The following is a 21,165-nucleotide window of genomic DNA, read 5'->3' as shown; positions in this document are numbered from 1 at the left end:
TGTACCAGTGGAGCCATATATATGTATATTTTTTCACCTTTATTTAGCCAGGTAGGCTAGTTGAGAACAAGTTCTCATTTACAACTGCGACCTGGCTAAGATACAACATATCAATTTTTTTTTACCTAGCAGGGATTTGTAAATACCTAACCAGTGGGTTTGGCGTCGGGTGTGAAGCGATGGCCAGCCAATTAGAGTGTACAGGTCGCAGTGGTGGGTAGTGTATGGGGCATTGGTGACAAAACGGATGGCACTGTGATAGACTGCATCAAAGTATATTGTTGGCGGCTAATTTAAATATGACATTGCCAAAGTCGAGGATTGGTAAAATGATCAATTGAACAAGGGTATGTTTAGCAGCATGAGTAAAGGATGCCTTGTTGCGATATAGAAAGCCGATTCTAAATTTAATTTTTGATTGCAGATGCATAATGTGAGTCTGGAAGGAGAGTTTACAATCCAACCAGACACCCATATATAGGCTAGTTATCCACGTATTCTAAGTCAGAGCCGTCCAGAGTGTTGATGCTGGACGGACAGGCGGGTGCAGACAGTGACCGATAGAAAAGCATGTATTTGGTTTTACTTGTGTTAAAGAGCAGTTGGAGGCCACGGAAAGATAACGGCATGACCCAACAGCAGCGAAAGGGGGCAAAACCATCATCCTTTGCAACACCTGGACTCGCAGCAGTATGACAACACTGGCATTATCAGCGCAACATTTTTAACATTTTGTTGTATATTGTTTGTGTATTACATTTGTGTTAAATATAGGCTCAATAGCTCATAACATTTTTGTTTGTAATTTCACTCATTCTGATAGGATTATGATCAAATTCAGCAACTAGTGTCTGCACTGCGATGCCTACAAATTAGCCGTTTCATCAATAAGCACATTTTCAGCAACTACACTGCCCACTTCTCATCACATTTTGATTTATACGTACCATTTAGCTGAAAGGATTTATAAACCGCTATAGCGGTTAGATAGATTCTGTTCGTATTGTTGGTCACGGTAACCTCGCCCCTGACGCAAGCGGTTCTTACTTGGTTCCCATTCTAGCCCAGTTCCAAAGTGGTGCTATTTGCAAAACACTTTCCCTTATTCGTAGCCCGTTCTCAAGGCTGTTGAAAAAGAAAGAACTGGTTCGAGATTAAGCACCGGCTCGGAACCAGGACCCAAAACGCGTCGGTGGAAAAAGGGTAAGAGAGGCTTTTTGTGAGGGCACTGGCCACCACAGATGATGATGTAGCCTACACATGAAGACTTGCATGCACAAATCACCAGCAGTAAATATTGTGCTACTAGTACTAGTATTGAACTAAAAGAAACAAGACAGTTGTAAGCCTTTAATTAGAGTTATGTAAAGCTTTTGATGGGACAGTTCATAGAGATGTGGTGACAACAGTTGCGTAGAGGGGGCCCAATAAGATTTTTGTCATTGGGCCCAAAATTCCTGGCGGAGCACCTGTCTCTACTACTACCCCAGAGGCCCAATGGATTCCTCCATCTCCTCTTTGGGGTCATTTTGTCCATCAGACCACCAGGACAGAGCTGGAGCCAGAGAGCAGAACACTTTTTTGTTAAGAATCAAGGTGCAGTCCCTTTCTCCCCCCCTTCACATGCTTTACCTGGATAGTGTTAATTGTTAGTTTTTGTCTTTGTAAAATTATAAAACTATATGTTGTTGATGTCTCAATGTGTTCTCAAAGCCAGATACAGTCATGGATCGATGCCAGTTTTTATTTTGAGGACCATTTATATGGCTGTGTTCAGAATCTGTCTGGAGAAGTCCTGGGGAACCTGGAGATGCAGGTGGAGTACCTTTTGTCCTCCTTGGATTAACATACCTCAGAATCTACAACCTCCAGAGATAACAAGAGCAACAGGCGACTACTATAGGACTAATACCTTTGATCACATGCAGGGTTTTGATACAGAAATGCATTTTTAATTTGCAATGGCATGATTAGCCTAGCCTATAACAAAACATGTTAAATTATTTTTGATTTGGCATTAGAACAAATCTCACTTCATCTGTAAGCAACCCCACTTTAGCTCACGTTAGCAAACACTAGCTAGTCTGAAAACAGTCTGTTAACATGAATTTTTGCAAGTCTCCAAGTTTGGTAGAAAATCTATGCATGATTGCACACTGTGCATGATTGATGTAAACCAGAGTTATTGCATTATGTTTTTCAGATTCTTGTCATTTATTGTACATGCTACCTTATATTTTCCGGTTTTCAGCTCACCAACCTCGGTTTTGCATATTCTAAACTAGCCTTAAATCCAAATTTGGCTGCTACATTCCCAGTGTCAGCAAACGCTAGCTAGTCTGTTAACATGAATATTTGCAAGCCTCCAAGCACAAACGTCACACTTTAAATCCTACCTGTTGCCTTTAACCATCCACTTATTTACTACTACTGTTGCATCCCTTGACATGTCATCTCCTTTTCCCTCTCTTTTTCTTTTTTTAGCCCCCAACAACTGTTTTGATTTGTCCATCATTTTCCATAGACGTCAACTCAATACTCGTAACTGCTCGCTCAGCGCTCACGGCGCCCCCGCTCCCTCTAGATGTCAAAATTCTATCTTATGAGATAGGGCGCTTACCCTAGCGGTTCTAAAATGTCTTATAACATTGAGAAAATGCAGAAACGCACAACAGCAGCTATAAATAGAAAATACCCCAAAAAGATTTAATATTTTTAAATTAATTAATTTTTACCATTGCTTTGGCGCCCCCATGGTGCGGCGCCCCTATGCGCCGCATATAGCGCATACCCACTTTTTGCGCCCCTGCACTTTAGCACTGTAAAACTGAAACAAAGCCACCTCAGTCTGTCGTGGGCATTCCAAGCTAGGTCGATCAGTGTACATCGTATTGTACATTAAATCTCACAATTGTGTATTTTTTGTCACAATGTTAAATGAGCAATAAGTTCAGTTTTGCATTCGTTGACGCTTGGAACTCTCCGTTGTGATTACATTGAGAGCAGAACGTTTGTCCTCCCTACTCTGCTATCTGGGTAACATCTTGAGTCAATTGTAGTTAAGTACTGCATTCATTGATTTTCTCATCACAGTGCTTCAATATTGTAGAAGATGGTTAGTGACGTTGAGTGTAACCTAACGTTACCAAAGTACAAAACATGAGGTAGTGAGTCTGTTAAAAAAAGCATGGAAATTAACAAAATAATATGGTGTGCTTTATATGGTTTATAGGGAACAATGAAAAGGACTCGTTATTATACTGTATGATGAATTTTTGGCATAAAACATTTAAAAAGCAAGGTGTAAATATACATTCATATCATGCAATTTAAGGAAACTAAATGTTTGTGTTGCTATAATGCCCATTAATTGAATTTAAAAAGTCAGTGGTGACATTACTTTAGTATTAATTACTTAATTGGATGCCCCCCCCCCCCCCCCCCCAATTCACGGCTGCTCCCCCCTGTGCCCCTCCACTGAAAATATTCTGGAGCCGCCCCTGAGACACGGAATGAAAGTCCCCTATCAAACCATGTGTCACCCAGAGATGGCATACTGGTCTTTATCGGGGGTTCATTAAAGGGTTCCCGAAATAACACTGTCATAGCATTACAGCCCTTTAAATATAATTATTAGTGTTGTACAAAAGCATAATGTAGTTGACTTAAGTCTTATCCAGGGTTTAGAGATTCGAGACAAACTGTTTTATTTTTTTGAATGGCTCGCTTTCCTTTCAGCGGATGTATTCTTTTGGCGCTATAAAGTAGGCTAAACATTGTAGGGTCAGAAGAAGTCTGAAAACATGGATTTTTCGACTGGTTTAGTGCAAGGGCTATGCCGTTAAACGTTCAAGACTGGCGTTCTGGAGGTTTTCATTGGCCACGTCATAGCGGGAGGAGAAACTGACGAGAGTAGACCAAATTCCTCAGCGCTCCTCAAATTTCCAGCAATCACGGACCTTTTGCTCGCCTTTGTAACGTCCGACATTCCATACCTTTTACGCCAAACTGAGGGTTTTAAAATGGTAATGTAAAAAGGAACAGTAAAATTATTGATTAGTCTTTGCTTAAGGTTTTGCTTACGTAAACAATTACTTTAATTTGATGTGACTTTACAATGATTTGACAACATTTAAACTTGGAAAAACCCTGTGACTAACCTCAAGCTCTCACGGTCCCTATTTTGCCTTCCCAGATGTGGCGAACTATCTCCGCGCTCTTACTTATTTCTGTCGCGGTCATTCATGCCGAGGTTAGTCTTACTTTTATTATTATGGTGCTCTTGATTTTGAATATGTCCGTTTGTGTTAAACCATGATAGACAGTGTTTTGTACTAACAGATATTTTACTGCTAGCCGTGGTCATAGCTCAGCCAGATCAACCTGTTACAAACATTTACAAGCTTTTAGGTCGAGGTAATTCTGTATTGAATGTATGATATGCTATGATTTCAAGGAAATCGGAAGACATTAGTTGAGACATTAGCTGAGACTAAGTGCCTTGGCTACTGAGACTCAATTACAGACCGTCGTTCTGTTTTAATTTCCTCATTATAATTTTATAGCATGTTCTAAATACTGGAGTTTGGAGACATTATTACCCTACTTCATTTGCAGTGCAATTTGGCCTCACTGGACATCCTGTAGGGACCACACACAATGACACAAATAAACAGACATGCAAATTGTTCCAATAATGCTTGTTGGGTTGATAAGATTATTGTGGCAAAGTGGTAAGCTTATTATAAGCGAATATGTTTATTGACAGTGATGAGGATAAGGAGAAAAACTGATGTTTTTTGGTTAGTCATCAGTGTGTTTTTGTGTGGGGGGATGATGACGCTGTTGATAAATAACAGCTGAGTAAACACTAGACTTATGGGATGGTGGTGTCCTCACATACACACATACACCCAGTGTGTGGCTCTCTACCTGACCTTACGTGAGCAACTGTTGAGCAGCTGGTTGTGTGTCGTTACCCCCTGTCTACCCTAGGTCTGATGGCCAATCAGGGGCTTCAGAGGGGCTCGTCATTAGTATGTATTTGCATTTTGCAAAGGTTGCTCTGTGGGACAGTGGCCCGAGTCTAGGGTGTAACAGTTGTTTACAGGTCTCGTCTGCTGGAAAACACACCCATAGGGAGCTTTTTTTGGGGTGTCTCAGTTCCGTCATCAGTGCAGAATGGCAGGGAGGAGACTGGGCACCGCTATATACTGAGTATATTGTTGGAGGATGCCCAGGAAGCATTACAAATACATTTTCTTTAAGGGCAATTACCCTGGTAATGGATGGTTCGTGAGACACAGTCAGCTGAGCACTTCTTAAGGTGGAACATAAGAGAATTGTATGGTGTTAAGGTGGACTGCTACACAATTTAGTGTAGCAGCCCTTTGTTGCATCGTAGAGATTTATGTTGTGATTTGAAAGAATGCTGCCGGTAGAATATATGATTAAAATGTTAACTCTGAAGGGGTAGAGTTGGGTGCTTCCTGAGGTAATAATGTGTCGAGAAGACGTTGAGTTGAAACAGGCAGACTGGGACTATAATGTGTGGAGGGGTGGGAAGCAGAGATTACGTTAGAGAAAGAGATACACATCAGTTAAATAAAATGTTGTTTCACTTTCACAAATTGTACGATTGGAAGACACACAAACACTCAAAGCTTCCAGACACACAGGCTAAGAAAATACATGCAGAGACCACTCTTCAGTGTTACTGTGTTGTCCATCCCAGGCCCACCAGTGTTATTGTGGTGAGGCCAAACAAAGACTCAAGTTATTAGCTTTCTGTGGAAACACGGCCTTCAGGATATGAGCAGAGAGGAAAGAGAAAGCTATCGAACTGTCACATATAGGTGGACGTTTAGCAGTGTAACAGGATTAGGCACAGTGGCCTTGATAGAAGAATATCCAGTCCCGGATGATGAGCTGGCTCTAAACGAGGGACTGAGTGGCTGCCTCACAGGCAGCATGCTGTGTGGCGGTTGAGGACTGTTCTATAAATACCAGTCCAGGTGAGGCTAACAGGCAGGAACATAGGGGACAGCATGTCCTCTGGTTGTGTGTGTGTGTAGGATCAGACCTGCTCTAATTACTCGTCACACTTCAGCAGATGGAAGTAGAGAGAGAGAGAGTCGAGAGGATGAAAGAGAGGGATGAAGATCAGAGAGAGAAAGAGATGGTGAAGAAGATGAGAAAGCAATAGGACAGGAGTGATTATCTTGTAGAGGCTAGTGTTTTATGCCCTAGCAGGTAATGTTGTTTGATCTTCTCACTCTTGGCTGGACTTGAAAGGATTCTTCATTTGCCAGTTGTGGCTCTATTATTACACACACACACGTACACACACACGTACACACACACGTACACACACACACACACAGGGGGGAAAACTGATGATGTTGTGCTGTTGTAAAACTATAGTTTTATATAGACTGCTGTCCTCATCTTTCTAACCTGTTGGTCACTGTCATCTGTCTCCTTGGACTATATACAAGTTTTGGGGGGTCAGGCAGACATGAAGATAGTGTCTGGCAATTTAAACATGGGTCCTGCTTCTCAGACCTACACAGAACAGTGACACAGTTTTGTGTTCCAGGTTGCCCCTCAGTTAAAGTGTTCTACTGACCAACACAGCCAGGATTGACATACCAGACACCAACATGTCTGGCCTCGGCACACATTCCACTGTTGTGGTCTGTAAACAGGCTACTTCCTTGTTCAAACACGCTCAATCCATTAGCCCTCAACCCTGGCCCCATCGAGGGGGCAGTGACCGGTGCAGGAAGACTACCCGCTCCCCTGGCCTGGGCCTTGGCTTTTCCTTCCACGCACGTTGGACCAGTGCCCTGAGCAGATAGGTGGGAGAGAAGATTAGAACAAAGTGTGGAAAATCGAGACAGAGAATGGAGAAAAAAAGGTTGCTTTAGAGAAAACTAAGTGTTACAGAGATGAAGAAAAACACTTTGAAAAGAAACAGATTGTAAAGCCAGTATGGACAAAGAACTAGAGTAATGGGATTAGTGGAAGGGGCACAGGGTTGGCGACAGGTTACCTAGAAACAGAGAGAGGAGGATAAACTATAAAACCCAAAAGTGATCTCAAACGGTTTAAGGAAACCTTCAAACATTTGAGTTGGAAAACTTTCGTTCATTTTACATTGCCAATTCCTCCAATAAAAGTAAGTGCAACATGGGCTGTTAAGTTACCTTAGTAACTCGCTCAGATTCAGTCCTTAAATTGACTACTCCCATGTAACTTGTACGTAAAGTGTTTTATTATTCTTTGAAAGTAAGTTTGAATGTCTTTATGTCATCCATTTGAGTATATTTTTTTAAAATTACATGTGCTCAAAATGTGCATAGATGAGATAACATTATAGCCTCTTCTACACAATTGGTGCTAATTGAGGACTGACTGAACACTTGTGGTTAAGTAATGAAAGAAGTGTTGGTCAAGCACAAGCATGTCACTGAGTAAACAATGTTACTCTTTGTGGAGTAATCTATTCCTCTACCTTGAGCACATGTTAAATTCATTTAACCAATAACACATCAAGTAAAACTGACAGTACACAATAATCAAGTTCTAATTACGAGATGAAGTTGAGTAAATGTCTCTTCCTGTAAATATGAAGTAAAATTTACTTGATTCATTAAGTAAGATGTGCTGTTCAGTTTTACAGTGTAGACAGGTACAGCTTAAGAGGTATGGTGGTTTAAATGATATTATATTCAACTGTATTGTCATTGTGCACAGTATGGATACAGAGCCAATGAAATGCAGTCAGCATCTAACCAGAAATGACCAAAAACAGGTATTAAGTGTGAACTTTAGAGGTGGAAGGTTAGATGCTTGGGTGGAGAGGGGGGACAATGGAGATGTGGATTAAGAAGGTCTGAGATGAGGATGAGGGAGTTTGAGCCAGTGCTTAATGTGAGAGTGGAGGAGGTATAGATGTTGATACATGGTTGTTTGCTAATTAGGAAATCCATGTTACGTTTGTACAGTTAGAGTTAATATTCAGACATTCAAATCATAGTTTTTTTCTTCTGGAATATTGCCTCTTTCTATTTTCACCCCACCTCCCCACACACACACAGTAAGATAGTGGAACTTCCGCAGTAAAGTATCTGTAGTTACGGTAGCATATGTACAGCAGATAATGTAGCTGGTAGGACAGAGGGCCTAGTTATTCTATGGTTGGTGTAGCTCCAGACCCAGACAGCAACTCTGCCTAGAGAGAGGCTAGATGAGATGACAGATGGCTTCACATTCGATATTTTAACCCCATCCTGCAGTCCTACACGTTCTCTCCTGTCTCACAAGCTTTCTCTGTCCTTCTTTGTGTATTTCTCCTTGACAATTGTGTCCTGGTTTAGGCAGACCTCATCCATTCCCCTCTCTGCTTCTGCCCATAGTCCATGATCCCATGGTCTGGCCTTGAGTCTGGCGAGGAAGTGGTGAAGAGAAAGAGGAGGGGTATCTTTGACCTAGATATAAATTAGATTTTGGCTTCAAACTTCTGACAGGCCTAGCAGAGAGAGAGAGTCTTTGCACTGTTAGGCTAGAAGGAATGTAGCCCCTCCTTTCCTCTTTCCCTCCCTCCCTTGTTCGCTCTGTGTTCCTTGTTCTTTCTTTCTCCCTCTCCTGTGCTATTTTACCCCTCCCTTTCTGGAACTTAATTGGAAACACATGTGTAACTGTTGATAGTATGAGGTCATTTGTGCATACATAATCTGCCTCTGTTGTCTGGTTATTTGTTTTGCCCTGCTTCTTGTTGGTTTCTCTGACTATTATGGGGTGTCTACAGCGTCTATCTGTTTGTCTGTCTGTCTGGTTGTTACGGACTGGAGGTAAATCGTTTAGAAGGGAATGTTTCTTTTAATGTCATCTGTGAGGTCAGTGGTCTGGAAACCACACTCCTATGGTGGTTTTACCTATTAGCTAGCCAGTGTGTTTGTGTGTGTGTCTTCTGAGTCAGCGTGGCAATCAGTTGGGCTGGTCACGTGATCAGTATCACGTGACTCCACCCAGGATTCTCCACAGGGGTATTAGCCAGCATGATATTGATCAAGACATGGTAAACAAACAGAGAGAGAGAGAGACAGAGAGAGAGACAGACAGACAGACAGACAACGATAGAGAGAATGGGGCAATAATTACAGAGTGAAATTAATGAGGGGTCTGGCTGATATGAAATGTAAGAGGGATGGAGGTAAAGTAGAGGCTTGACAGAGCTGGATGTGTCTGTTCTTTTGTCTGCTTCCCCCCCCCTCCCACAGCTCAATCATGACCTCAGGACATGGTGTGTGCTTCTACCAAACTTTCCCTCAATGCCCTCTTCTCTCACACACCACTTTTTTAGCTCCTCCCTTTTCTCTCACCCCCTGTTCTCATCCCCTTTCACGTTCTCTCTTGAATTCTCTTGAAGTCCTCTGCTCTTAATTCCTCTCCTTTGGCTAAAGCCCTTTATGACCAATTCATCACCCTTTTATCAGTTTACAGAATCATTACAGATGGAAGTCGCTCTCAAGAAGATACAGGCACCAGATACATTTTCTATAGTCCCTCACTCCCCGACTCCCTTACTGGAGTCAGATGGCTGAGTGGTTAGGGAATCGGGCAACTAATCAGAAGGTTGCCAGTTCGATTCCTGGCTGTGCCCAATGACGTGTCCTTGGGCAAGGCACTTCACCCTACTTGCCTCGGGGTAATGTCCTTGTACTTACTGTAAGTCGCTCTGGATAAGAGTGTCTGCTAAATGACTAAATGTAATTGTACTCAAACATGCATAGTTAACATATATTGCTAAGTGGAGGTAAGGCTGGAGTATGGGAAAGACAGAGGAAAGTAAAGAGTAATGGATTTATCTCCCTGTGAATATTTATTAGCAGCCATTAGCAAAAAATCTATTAGCTCTTGACAGTTCCTGTTTGTGATTTGCTCAATTGAAGTGATTGCTCAATTGAAGTGATTGGCCAATCATTAATCACACACAGACTCAGTTTCGTTTTTATTCCGTTTGATTAGTTTCCGTCACATACAACACTACGTGAATATTATACCGTAATCTGGATGTTCAGGGCCATTTGATTTAGACTTGTAAGAACGTGTGTTTATGTTAGGGGTGGGAGATGTTCTACATTTTACATTTACATTTAGTAGACACTTTTATCCAGAGCGACTTACAATAAGTACAGGGACATTCCCCCCGAGGCAAGTAGGGTGAAGTGCCTTGCCTTGCACGGCGGGGAATCGATCCAGCAACCGTCTGATTACTAGCCCGACTCCCTCACCGTTCAGCCATATGACTCCCTTGTTCTATGTACAATGTTGTAAATGACTACTGCGAACATTAAGTACAAACAAATATAATTATTTTAAGCCGTCGGCATGAGACTCGCTTTGGAATTTTGCTTCTCTTGAATTGTTAACAATTAACTGAATTTAGTTTGATTTAAATTATTGGTTATATGCATTTTGAGTTCATTCTAAAATCACCTGTTATGTTTCAATGTTGTCATGATCCACGTTATCATTGCATAGTATCTGTCCAAAAACCTCACATAGCCTATGCTACATGAGACGAATTACCTGCAGTATCGATATTTTGGGATCAATCCACACATCCCTATAGGATGGGTAACTGATAATATTCATAATCAGTTATGATATTTAGAGCCCTCGGTTGTGTTAGATTTATTGACAGTTCTGTCTCTTGGACACAGCTGTGATAGTGAGGTTGCATTACCTGTCTGTCACCATAGCAACCTCCCTTTCCATCCTGGTGGTACCCTAGGCAGGTCCCCAACCCCACCTTGATTAGGTAAATGTCAGGGCTGTATCTGGAGCCTGCAACATGCTAGGCTACCCTGAGCTGAGCAACACATCTACAGTGTCGGTCTCCTGGGCATGTTTCACCAGACTATACTGCCCACCCCTCCCCCCTCAATACCCACCCACCTTATTCCCCACCTACACGGCCTATGTCTGTCTTTCTTTTTCTGTTTACAGCACCCACTCCCCCCCTCCCCTAAAGCTACATCATGACCTCACCAACAGTGTGTGTGCTGACCAAACTGGCATAAAACTGACTCTGCTTGCTGTTCTCCGACATTCTATCTTCTTTCATACTCCCTCCTTCTCTTTCTACTTCCCTTTTCTCTCACCCCCTTGTGTCCTTCTCTATCTTCTCCTCTCTGCTCTTTTTTCCTCTCATTTGTTTGAAGCCCCGCTATGATCTTCTTATCATCCTGTCATTAGTTTACAGAATCACTATGGAGGTTGCTCACAAGACATACAGGCGCCGGATAAATTCCATAACTGTGACAAATACACACACACACTCTCTCTGAGGAGGCAAGGCCACTGGGAGGGCTAAGAATCTCACAGACCATGGGAATCCGGCCCAACAGGAAAACACAGCTCAGACACCAGATGTGGAAACACCCGATTTTAATACACACACATACACTTACACACGCCTGTACGTACACACCAACACACACAGGCACATATATGCACACAGAACCACACACAGTAAAAACAAGGTAGGGAGGGGGGTAATAGGGAGGGGGGTTATTTGGAGGGTCTTAAAGTTCCCCGAGTGCTTGGCAGCTTGTGATTGGTCGGCTTCTAGCTCATCTGACCAGCCCAGTTTGGCAAATCTACTGCTCTTGCCTCAAAAAGGACAAAGACATAGGAGTCAGAAGCAAAGGAAAACAGTACTGGAGAAATGGATGAATATGGGTTATTGTGGAGGAAGGGCAGGAGTTAGAAAATACATTAGTTGTATATGAGTTCACACACACATATCCCACATATAGTGTGGTCACATTGGAAACCAGAATTACAAACTCACTTAATTCTGGAAGTGAAGACAAGAGGAGAAGAGAGATGGGGCTGCCAGCCTACGACAGCACTTTACTTCTCAGACCTATGCTCTTTTGTACTGCACAGATTATGTTATGTGTTGATCGTTTGTGGTCTTTTTTAGGGTTAGGGTTGGTCTTCTATCAAAATAAAAACCAAACAATAATCATCTGAACTTGGGTAAACTTATGATTCTATTAATAGTTAAAAACTACAAAAAAAAATAGATCCTGTATGGATCATTTACCTTCAGTTATATAAGTTAAGATACTCACAAGATGAGCGTGTGGTGAGGTAAAAACTGAGACCAAGTTTTAAGTCACAGAACACATCAATAAATAAGTGCAACAATGACCTCTAGCGTGCGACTCTTGTAACTGCATGAGTCATTTGTTGATGGCGTTCTGTGTCTGTTTCCGTGAGTGTGTTTGTCATTGTTGATGCTGAATGCATGTCTTCCTCAGGAGGTGCAGAGTAAGAGCAAGGTGTGTGCCAACGTGTTCTGCGGAGCGGGTCGAGAGTGTGCCGTCACTGAGAAGGGAGAGCCTGGCTGTCTGTGTATAGAGGTAGGTGTGAGGGAGCTGAGGTGTTTGTGTGGTGGGCAGCTTGACATCTCACAAATGAATTCACTATCTCCCTACCTCCTCCTTTCCATCTCTCTCTTTCACTCTCAACACCCCCCTCCCCCCTTTCCACTACCATTTCTCTTTCGTTCTCTCCAACTATAGAGCTGTAAGCCCCACAAGCGCTCAGTGTGTGGCAGTAATGGGAAGACATATCGGAACCACTGTGAGCTCCACCGGGATGCCTGTCTGACTGGCCTCAAGATCCAGGTGGCTCACGACGGTCACTGCCAGGGTGGGTAAACACACGTACACACACATTCACACCGACATACACACAATCCCTAATCTGATATCTGTACTGATATGATATCTTATCTGCCATCAGCTGTGATGAAGAAAGAAGTGTTGACTATATAAGTGGCTCCTATCAGTGGGCAGATTGCCCTGGTGCACTTTGACCCTGTAAGGTCTGTTTCTGGCCAGGTCTGGATGATGAGTAGTAGATGGTGGTCACACACCCACACATAGAAGGAATTACCCTTAGTCCCTCAGAAAGAAGGAAGGATCCCTAGCACAGATCATCAGGTAATAAGTGGCACAGTGAAAAGCCACCGAGAACATATGGCTGGGCGATTAAATTATCTTGATCGTTTTTGCCATAAAACCTTCCACAATAACAATGATGAAATGATGAGATGTTTCAATTCAGTTATTTTTGAGTCTGTTTACTTCTACCTACAAAAACACTACAGGAACAGACAATCGTACTGCAAAAATGTAATTAAATTCCTTTTTGCCTTTTCCTTTCTCCATCCTCTCGTTCTCCACCCTACTCCTTCCACTCTGCACCTGTTGTCATCTTCAGAAAAGAAAACTGATCAGACTGCCACCAGCCCAGGTGAGTGTGCGTGTAGTAGTGTGTAAATGCTCTGCGTTGTGTTTGTTCTGATCAAATCTGATTCAACACAATAACCCCTCCAGATATATTGCACACACCAGGACAACATCAACAGACTGGGAAGAATAATACATAAAATGTTCAAATAACATCTGATCTTTTAAGGCAAGAACCTCTCTGTCTGTTTCACTCTGTGGCACAAATAGCATAGCAACTGCAATTTGTGAAGTAGAAAATCTATCGGTGTATTGCTCAGGACCTGCAGTGAAGCTAGTGAAAACGTAAACAACCATCTCCTAATTAATATAGGGCCAATCCAAACTGTATACGCTAATAGTATTTAAGGACAAGGACAAGTGCTGCCCTTAACCCTAAGAATATTGTTGATGGAAGCAAACAAAAAAATATTACTATTTAAAACTAACTTTAATAAAGTGCTAGAGTAGAATATAACATCAGACTAAACTAATGTCCTATTGCTAATGGAAGTTACTGGATGGTTAGGGTTAGTTGTATGAGTGGAGCAGAGCCCCATAGGGGAGCTATTGGTTGGTAAACCTATTGGTTTACCCCCGTTGCCTATGCAGCCAATTCATGTAAGATTAAAATGTCTGCCACTCGGTATCCTATGTATAAGAGGGTGCTAGCTAGATACTCATTCTCCCAAAACTATAAATGTGGGGACTTAGCACATAACACTGCACACTGAACATCTGACTAATGTGACAAACTAGTTATATGAACTAGTGTGCAATGCCCATGATGCAATCACTGGTTACAATGTCAGTGAGACACACAGATTTTCTGGAATTAGATGGTGCAGTGCCCATGATGCAGCTGATGGGGACAGTTTTTCTCAGTGGCTTTGCACTGATGCAATTGACTGGCAGATTGAAATTCTCAAAACTATTTGTTCAACCTCCACATCCTCAAGTCATGTATGCATATCATACATGTATAAGCAATTACTCATTATTTTGAACAAATTGACAGTGCTTTTGTACATTCATGCAAAAGAATGTACACTATAATTGTCTGATGTTTATACTTTATCAGTTGCCCATGTCATGTTGATCAATATATACATTGGTTTTCTGTTGAATAGTCCCAGTTACCCCACCATTATAATCAAAACCTTTTGACAAGCCATATTTTCATCAGAAAATGAAAATACTGTTTTGTAGTACTAAGCACTAAGTAAGTACTATGTTATGGTTAAGCTTTTTGACTTAATAACTCATTTTGATGGCACTGAAATGTTTTTTGACAATCAAACCCCCCCCCCCCCCCTTCCCCTGAAGTCGATTGTGGAAAATGATCTGTTACGTGTGTGTCTGAATGTTGTTGGAGCCAATCCAATAGGTGTATCTCTCAGCTCCTCCTCTGTCATAGACAGCCATGCTCTGCCAATAGGGATCTCAATACATACCAATAATGAGAATTAATAGACTGACCCTAGTGAGCAGAGGAGTAATCGTGGTCTGATCTGGACAGAGATGGTACAGACAATTATGGTGTAAAAGTCTTCATAAAGAGGGGACGGGAGTGCTTGTCAGGTGAAGTACACTCTGTCTAGCTCGCTCTTTTTCTCCTTCTACTGACCACCCACATTCCTACCTCTTTCCCCTCCCTCCAGTGGTGTGCTATGCGGCAGATCGTAGCGAGCTGAGGAGTCGTATCATCCAGTGGCTGCAGACTGAGGTGGTCCCAGATGGATGGTTCGCTAAGGGGTCCAACTTCACCGAAATCTTGCTCAAATACTTCAAGGTTGGTGTGTGTGTCAGGATATTGAGGATCCTGCGGGGGATCAGATTGTATGTTGGAAATATTGTTACACTAGAACAGGATCAAAACAAAAGTGGATGGTACTTTTGAAACAGCTGCTACACTCCTCGGTACTGCTTTGTTCTTTGCTGGCCCGGATGTCGTTACTGACACACTCACATTTAACAAAGTACATTAAAAACAACACAAGTGTGCAGAATTTCTGGTGTCAGTGCAACCAAATCAACACAGCAGACATTATCTGCAAATGCATCAATGTTATACAATTCCTTCTGTGCTCCCCTGCCCTTCTTGTTCCTGGCCTCTACCCTCCTAGATGGAAACTGTCCTGCGTGGAAACCTCCTATGCAATTCCCCACCCCCCTCCCCTCTCCTACATATTTACAGCTTTCTACTCCCCTGGATGTCATGCATCAGGACCCCCACATCCAAACTCCATCAATTCAACGTCTCTCTTTTTCTGTAGATCTGTTTGTACCTATCTCCCTCTTTCTCTCGCGCTCTCCTTCGTGCTATACCTTTCCCCCTCCAGAGTTCCATTCTTGTTTAAAACTCTTTGGCCAGTTGAGTTTCCTCACAAGCAGAAGTCTCAATCTCAACCCACTTTTCTGAAATACTTACTGCTGCACAGCCCTGTGGATTTTAGCAGACCCGATCTAGCTAACCTCATTTTGATCATGAGCTGGCTGATTTCTGATAGCTGAATCATGTTGGATTTGTAACAGAAGTTAGATCATACAGGATGGTAACTTTTGAGGACCAGCACTGATTGACAGTGTTGCTCAGCAATTTAACTGCTGTTTTGGTCTGCTGTAGTGCTGTATGTGACTGGAACACTGTGAGCTACACACACTGACATAAACCTTGCAGGCCATCAAAAAGGCTACTGTGAGCAACAAGTTACCTGCTGAGTGCTGCTGAGCTATGATTGATCGTAGTTTAGGGTAGCTAAAAGTAGATCCTAAGAATAATGTGGTGTGCTGATTAGATAAGATTAGGCACACTGTGCATGTGTGTTGTCCCTGAGGTTGTCAAACGATGACCAGCGGTGATGACCGCAGCAGTCTGTCTCAAAGTGCAGAGTTCACTCAGTACAAGCAGAGATGGAAACTGCTAACTCAAATGAAAAATGGTCAGACAGACAAGACTGACGTAGCAGAGTGAGCTACAACAGACAGTATTATAGCTCTATAATAGCTATACCTACTGTTATTACTGAACCGTTCATGTGTGTGTGTGTGTGTGTGTGTGCGTGTGTGTGTGTGCGTGTGTGTGTGTACGTGCGTGTGCGTGTGTGCGTGTGTGACACTGCAGAACTATGACAATGGTGACTCTAAGCTGGACTCTTCAGAGCTGCTCAAGTTCATACAACACAACGACTCAGCCGTGGACATGCAGTCATACGCAGACCAGGAGAGCAACAAGCTGCTCAGGTCAGTGTGTGTGTGTGTGTGTGTGTATGTGTGAGAGTGCGAGTGCGAGAAGGAGAGAGGGAGAAATTGAGAAAGGGGAGACATGCAGGTGTACACGTGTTTGTTTACTTTCAGACTGCTATTCAGTTTGTGTATTCAGGGATATTTTAAGACCTGATCTCACGGTCAACAAACATTGTGTGTCTGTGTGCACTCAGACACCTGTGCCAGATGTTCGAAGGCCTGAGATTGGGCTGTTTTGATAGTGCTACCCTAGCCTCTGTACTGTTGGCCATACTTTCACTTCAAGTATGCTTCCTAGAATAGTATGGATTTCTTCAGAATGTTCCCATGTCTTAACAACCCCTCAGAGTGTAGAAAAACAGACGTATTGACTTAACCTTGTGCTTCTATTTGCACACTAACAAAGAAGTGTCATCTCATCCTTTCACCTGTTTCTACTTTTTCTCCCGCCTTTCCAGGAGCCTTTGCGTGGACGCCCTCATCGAGCTTTCCGACGAAAATGCAGACTGGAAGCTGAGCTTTGATGAGTTCCTGAACTGCTTAAAACCTGGCTTCAACCCCCCTGAGAGGAGTAAGCTTACAGACTTCCTGATCCTGCCACTCCACCACAGTTCCCCACATCACTGTCAAACATCCCACTGCTCAACACTGGGCACCAATGTACAATGCATCCACACAATGCACCAATGCTCACTGTGTACAAAATGGTCATCTTTGAGAAAAAGATACTTCAGTCAAAACTCATGAAGGTGAAATACTTGAGTTGTAAGTGTAAAGCCTGAAATACTTGCGGAAACTTGATCAAGGGCAGACACATTTTCTGTTTACATTTTCTAATCGTCTGTTCATGCCTCCAGTGATGACAAAAACATTACTGGATGTTTGATTTCTTGTGATGCCAGTAGAGCTATCTTTATGCTTTAATGATAGGGCAATCTGTGTAAAGGTCACAGTGAGAGAGGCAGAAGCTCTGTGGGTTAACTCAGTGACCTCAGAGTTGCAGAAATATTCCCCTGTTGAACACAGAAGGACAATCAGAGCCAAGGACTAACACATACTCACACTGTATGAAATATGATAAGACTAGCAATGTAAGGGATGATTAACAATGAGTTATGTATTATCACAAAATATGATGTGGGGGGTAAGATTGAACTTTATGCCAACCACGTGCTGTGAAATGGTACTAAAAGTAGTCTGAGGTACACCAAAGTGAGCTTGGTTCACATCAACATAATTTACGTTTAGCAGCTAATCAGAGTCAAGTATTTAACAAGTTAAGGTGTATTACATCATATGTTTGCAGAAATAAAGCAGCAGTTGTATTTATATGGAGTGATATAGAGCTTATGTCTCATTAAGACCATCAAGGCTGCTGATAAAGTTTATTCTAAGCCAAGTTGCAGTAATATAAAAAGGAAGTCTGTATGTACGTAGGTCATTTCAAAATTTGTTTCAAATGTATTTACTGTGTGTTTGTGTGTGTGTGTCCTGTCCAGAGTGTGCCCTGGAGGATGAGACCTATGAGGATGGAGCAGAGACCACAGTGGAGTGTAACCGCTGTGTGTGTGCCTGTGGGAACTGGGTCTGCACAGCCATGACCTGCTCTGGTGAGGAGACACGACATCCAGCTATCCTCTACATCCCTCCATCTCCTTGTTCATTCATCCACCCCATGCATCCACCACACAGAAATGTATGTTCCACTGTTTCCACCCAAGACAAGGTTGAGGTTGCCGAGGAGACGGGGAATGCAGGGCCGGAGATGACGGAGGAGGAGTGGACACGCCGTGTGGCCGAGCTCAACAAGCACCAGGTCAGTACAGACTGTTCTAGAACCTCGGCAGACAAAAACAAGCATCTGACCGCTCAGCCTCATTCCCTGCATTTCAACCACTATCTAGGGCCCTGCATAGGGAATACGTAAATGAAATTTAAACATGATTTTGTTGCTACTGGGAGCTAGTTCTTTAACGTTTAAAAGTGCAGTTGAAGCTAGTTCACCAAGTTAGCAGACAATACATCAGAAGTTCTATGTTGCTAGCTAACCTAAACAAAACATGGCCTGCATAACGTTAGGTAACCCCATATTGAAAATCATTTTTCACCTAAGGACTTTTCAGTGTCTAGTTGTTGTCGTGTGAAAACTTGTGTGACCACCTGCATGTGTGTGTTTTGGCACTGAGCCATGGCAAGTTGTGTATCCTGCTCTCAGATATGAGTTTAGAAAATCACTTTAAACAACAACAATCCCTTCTCAAGGAGGTTGCTGTTTGTATTAGGCAGCTACATACTCATATCTCTCTTTTTCCTTTTCTCCCTCTCCTCCCCTACCCTCTCCTTTCATTTATATTCCTCTCACTTTCCAATTACTTTGCCTTTCCCAAACACAGGAAACAGTGGAGAAGATGAAGACCAGCACCAAGGAAGCCTAAAAATGAAGAGAAGAAGGAGAACCACCATAGGGCCCTGTGCAGTCACTGAATTGACTCATTTTTGTTTCTGCTCTTTTGTTACGCTCATGAAATATTATTATTATTTTTTTCACTTTTTTGTTGTGTCTTTTACATTTCTTAGTTATGCATAGGGTCTGTCGTGCGGTACCAGTATTGAGTTATGTTGTGTTCAGTACTGTTCTGTTTGATTGTATAACTGCACCCCCGCACTAAAAATGGGGCTTTTACTGTTTCTTAGATGTTTTGAAACTATGTATACAATATATAGTATGTTTGTGTGATTTAGATTGGAAACAATGGCAAGCAGTTACTGGTGTGGATGGATGACATGTGTTGATAGGATAATATACACTTGGGGTAACCTGGAGAGTCTACATACAATAACAATATGGAGAACCTGCCAGTGGGTGTGTGTATGTGGGACCTTTTGGAGTGCCAGAGAGAACCTCTGCAGTATTAGTACACTTCTGCACTGCTTCAGCACTATTCCAATTAACAATCACCATGGTTGTCTCCATTTTGTCTCTGGAATGTGAGTTGAAAACAGTGATCATTATTAACACGGTGGTCTGGTGTGAAGGTTAGGAAGCTTGAATACTTGATCGAAAGCTTATTGGCTAACAGAAGAGGCTTGATACTGCTTGACCTTTCCCCTCTACTACCAATGTAGTTCCCCCCCCCCCCGTTTGATTCAAACTGTTGGCGATGCCCTGCTATATGTTTCCAAGATATGTGCTTCTGTATGCAGTCTGTTATTGGCTGGAAATGGAGAATGTGTGTGATTGCTATGGTTGTCCTGCTGGAGTCACTCAGCTCTCTGTGGCCTTGGTGTAGCCTGGTCCACCAGGCCATGAACACCAGATCTATGTTGGCACGCTCACTAGATAGTTGGCCTCTGTCCACCAACATTAAGCCTAATGTAGAATGAAGAGATATTCTACATCAACATACAAATACTAAGACCATGCTTGTAACCGACCCTACAGTAGAGACCCCAGCACCAAGCCAGGAGCTGAGCTGAAAACAGGAGGAAGTTAACCTTTTGAAACCAAAGTTGTGTGACTGATTTATCTATATAGACCCATCCCCTCCAGGTAACACATGACCCTGGACCCAGCAACAACACATTACCTGTGCTTTTGGAAGTCATTCCGAAAAGAAGGACTAGCCTCGCTGTCAGCTAACTTAGCTAAGACGCTTTTCTAACCTTGTACATGCATGAGATGGGGTGTGTTTGTGTGTGTTTGGAAATAGGTAGATCTTTTGGCACATTGAGTGTGTGTGATTGTGTGTTGTAGTGAGTTCAAGTTCTGTTTTGTTTTAAAATCCTATTTGAGGTTTGTGGTTATCAATTAGTGCCTTAAATCCATAACCTCGTACTTTAGTGTGCACCCCACCACAGTCATTGTGTAGAATTCTAGCAGACCTTGCCTAAAGTAGGCAATTTCTTTCAGATTTGTACCTTATGTTGTATGTTAGGTATGAATGAGTGTGTGTGAATGCAAAGCAAAACTAGGTTCAGTCTACATACATATTACACAGAATCTGAAAAGTATGTATGACAATAAAACCATATACTGTACTACCACAAGTGTGTCCACCTTGTATGTGTGAGTGTGTTTGTGTGAGCGATGGACAGAAATAAATAAAGAGAAGGGAATGTTTGTGACAAGGCCAAGGCCATGTAGTCAACATTGGGGGGATGAAATCTGCTATGGAGTCTGAGGGTCCCCCCCTTAAAAAATGTACACATGGGATTCACTTTGGGATATATAGTATGATTATGGCCCTGGTTTGTGAGTGTTCAAACTCTCAGACGTCAATAGGAACAGTGGGTGGTGGATGTCCTTCCCCCCAACCAAGCTAAAATCGCTTTGTCTTATGGAGGGTTTTGGACACCCACGCAACTGGGACACTACGAGGGAGGGATGCAGAGAGAGAAGGCTACTAATTTCTCATTATTACCATAGTAATGATTAGAACCCGTACTCTAATGTGTTATTCTGATTTAATTTTTAATACTAAGACGTTGGTAAAACAGCGAACATTCAGTGCCCCCCACAGTTTAGCCTTGTCTTTTTTGGTAGACTACATTCTGCACACACACTGTGGATCCGGTCTTGCATAATGCAAAGCAAGAAAATATTGCA

At 42.5% G+C, this 21,165-nt stretch overlaps 1 protein-coding gene across 1 annotated transcript; it reads left to right on the top strand.

Moving 5' to 3' along the window:
* The first annotated feature begins 3,808 nt into the window (after positions 1-3,808).
* Positions 3,809-20,606, top strand: LOC146234228 (follistatin-related protein 1-like). The gene is made up of 11 exons (XM_084688786.1): positions 3,809-4,025; positions 4,196-4,252; positions 12,339-12,440; positions 12,603-12,732; positions 13,306-13,338; positions 14,975-15,105; positions 16,438-16,556; positions 17,018-17,130; positions 18,059-18,169; positions 18,281-18,375; positions 18,953-20,606. The coding sequence occupies exons 1-11, from the start codon at positions 4,023-4,025 to the stop codon at positions 18,992-18,994; spliced, it is 936 nt and encodes a 311-aa protein (XP_084544912.1). The 5' UTR covers positions 3,809-4,022; the 3' UTR covers positions 18,995-20,606.
* Positions 20,607-21,165: the final 559 nt, after the last annotated feature.

This window comes from Hypomesus nipponensis, chromosome 23, assembly GCF_054491055.1.
Source record: "Hypomesus nipponensis isolate SF chromosome 23, ASM5449105v1, whole genome shotgun sequence".
Lineage (NCBI taxonomy): Eukaryota > Metazoa > Chordata > Actinopteri > Osmeriformes > Osmeridae > Hypomesus > Hypomesus nipponensis.
Note: the sequence above shows the minus strand (reverse complement) of the source record. Positions and strands in the feature narration are given on the sequence as shown.

What these genes read in the sequence shown, in the direction of transcription:
- LOC146234228 (XM_084688786.1), top strand. An exon ending in TCTTGCTCAAATACTTCAAG is followed by an intron (nt 15,106 to 16,437) that starts GTTGGTGTGTGT and finishes GTGACACTGCAG; the next exon opens with AACTATGACAATGGTGACTC. An exon ending in CCGAGCTCAACAAGCACCAG is followed by an intron (nt 18,376 to 18,952) that starts GTCAGTACAGAC and finishes TCCCAAACACAG; the next exon opens with GAAACAGTGGAGAAGATGAA.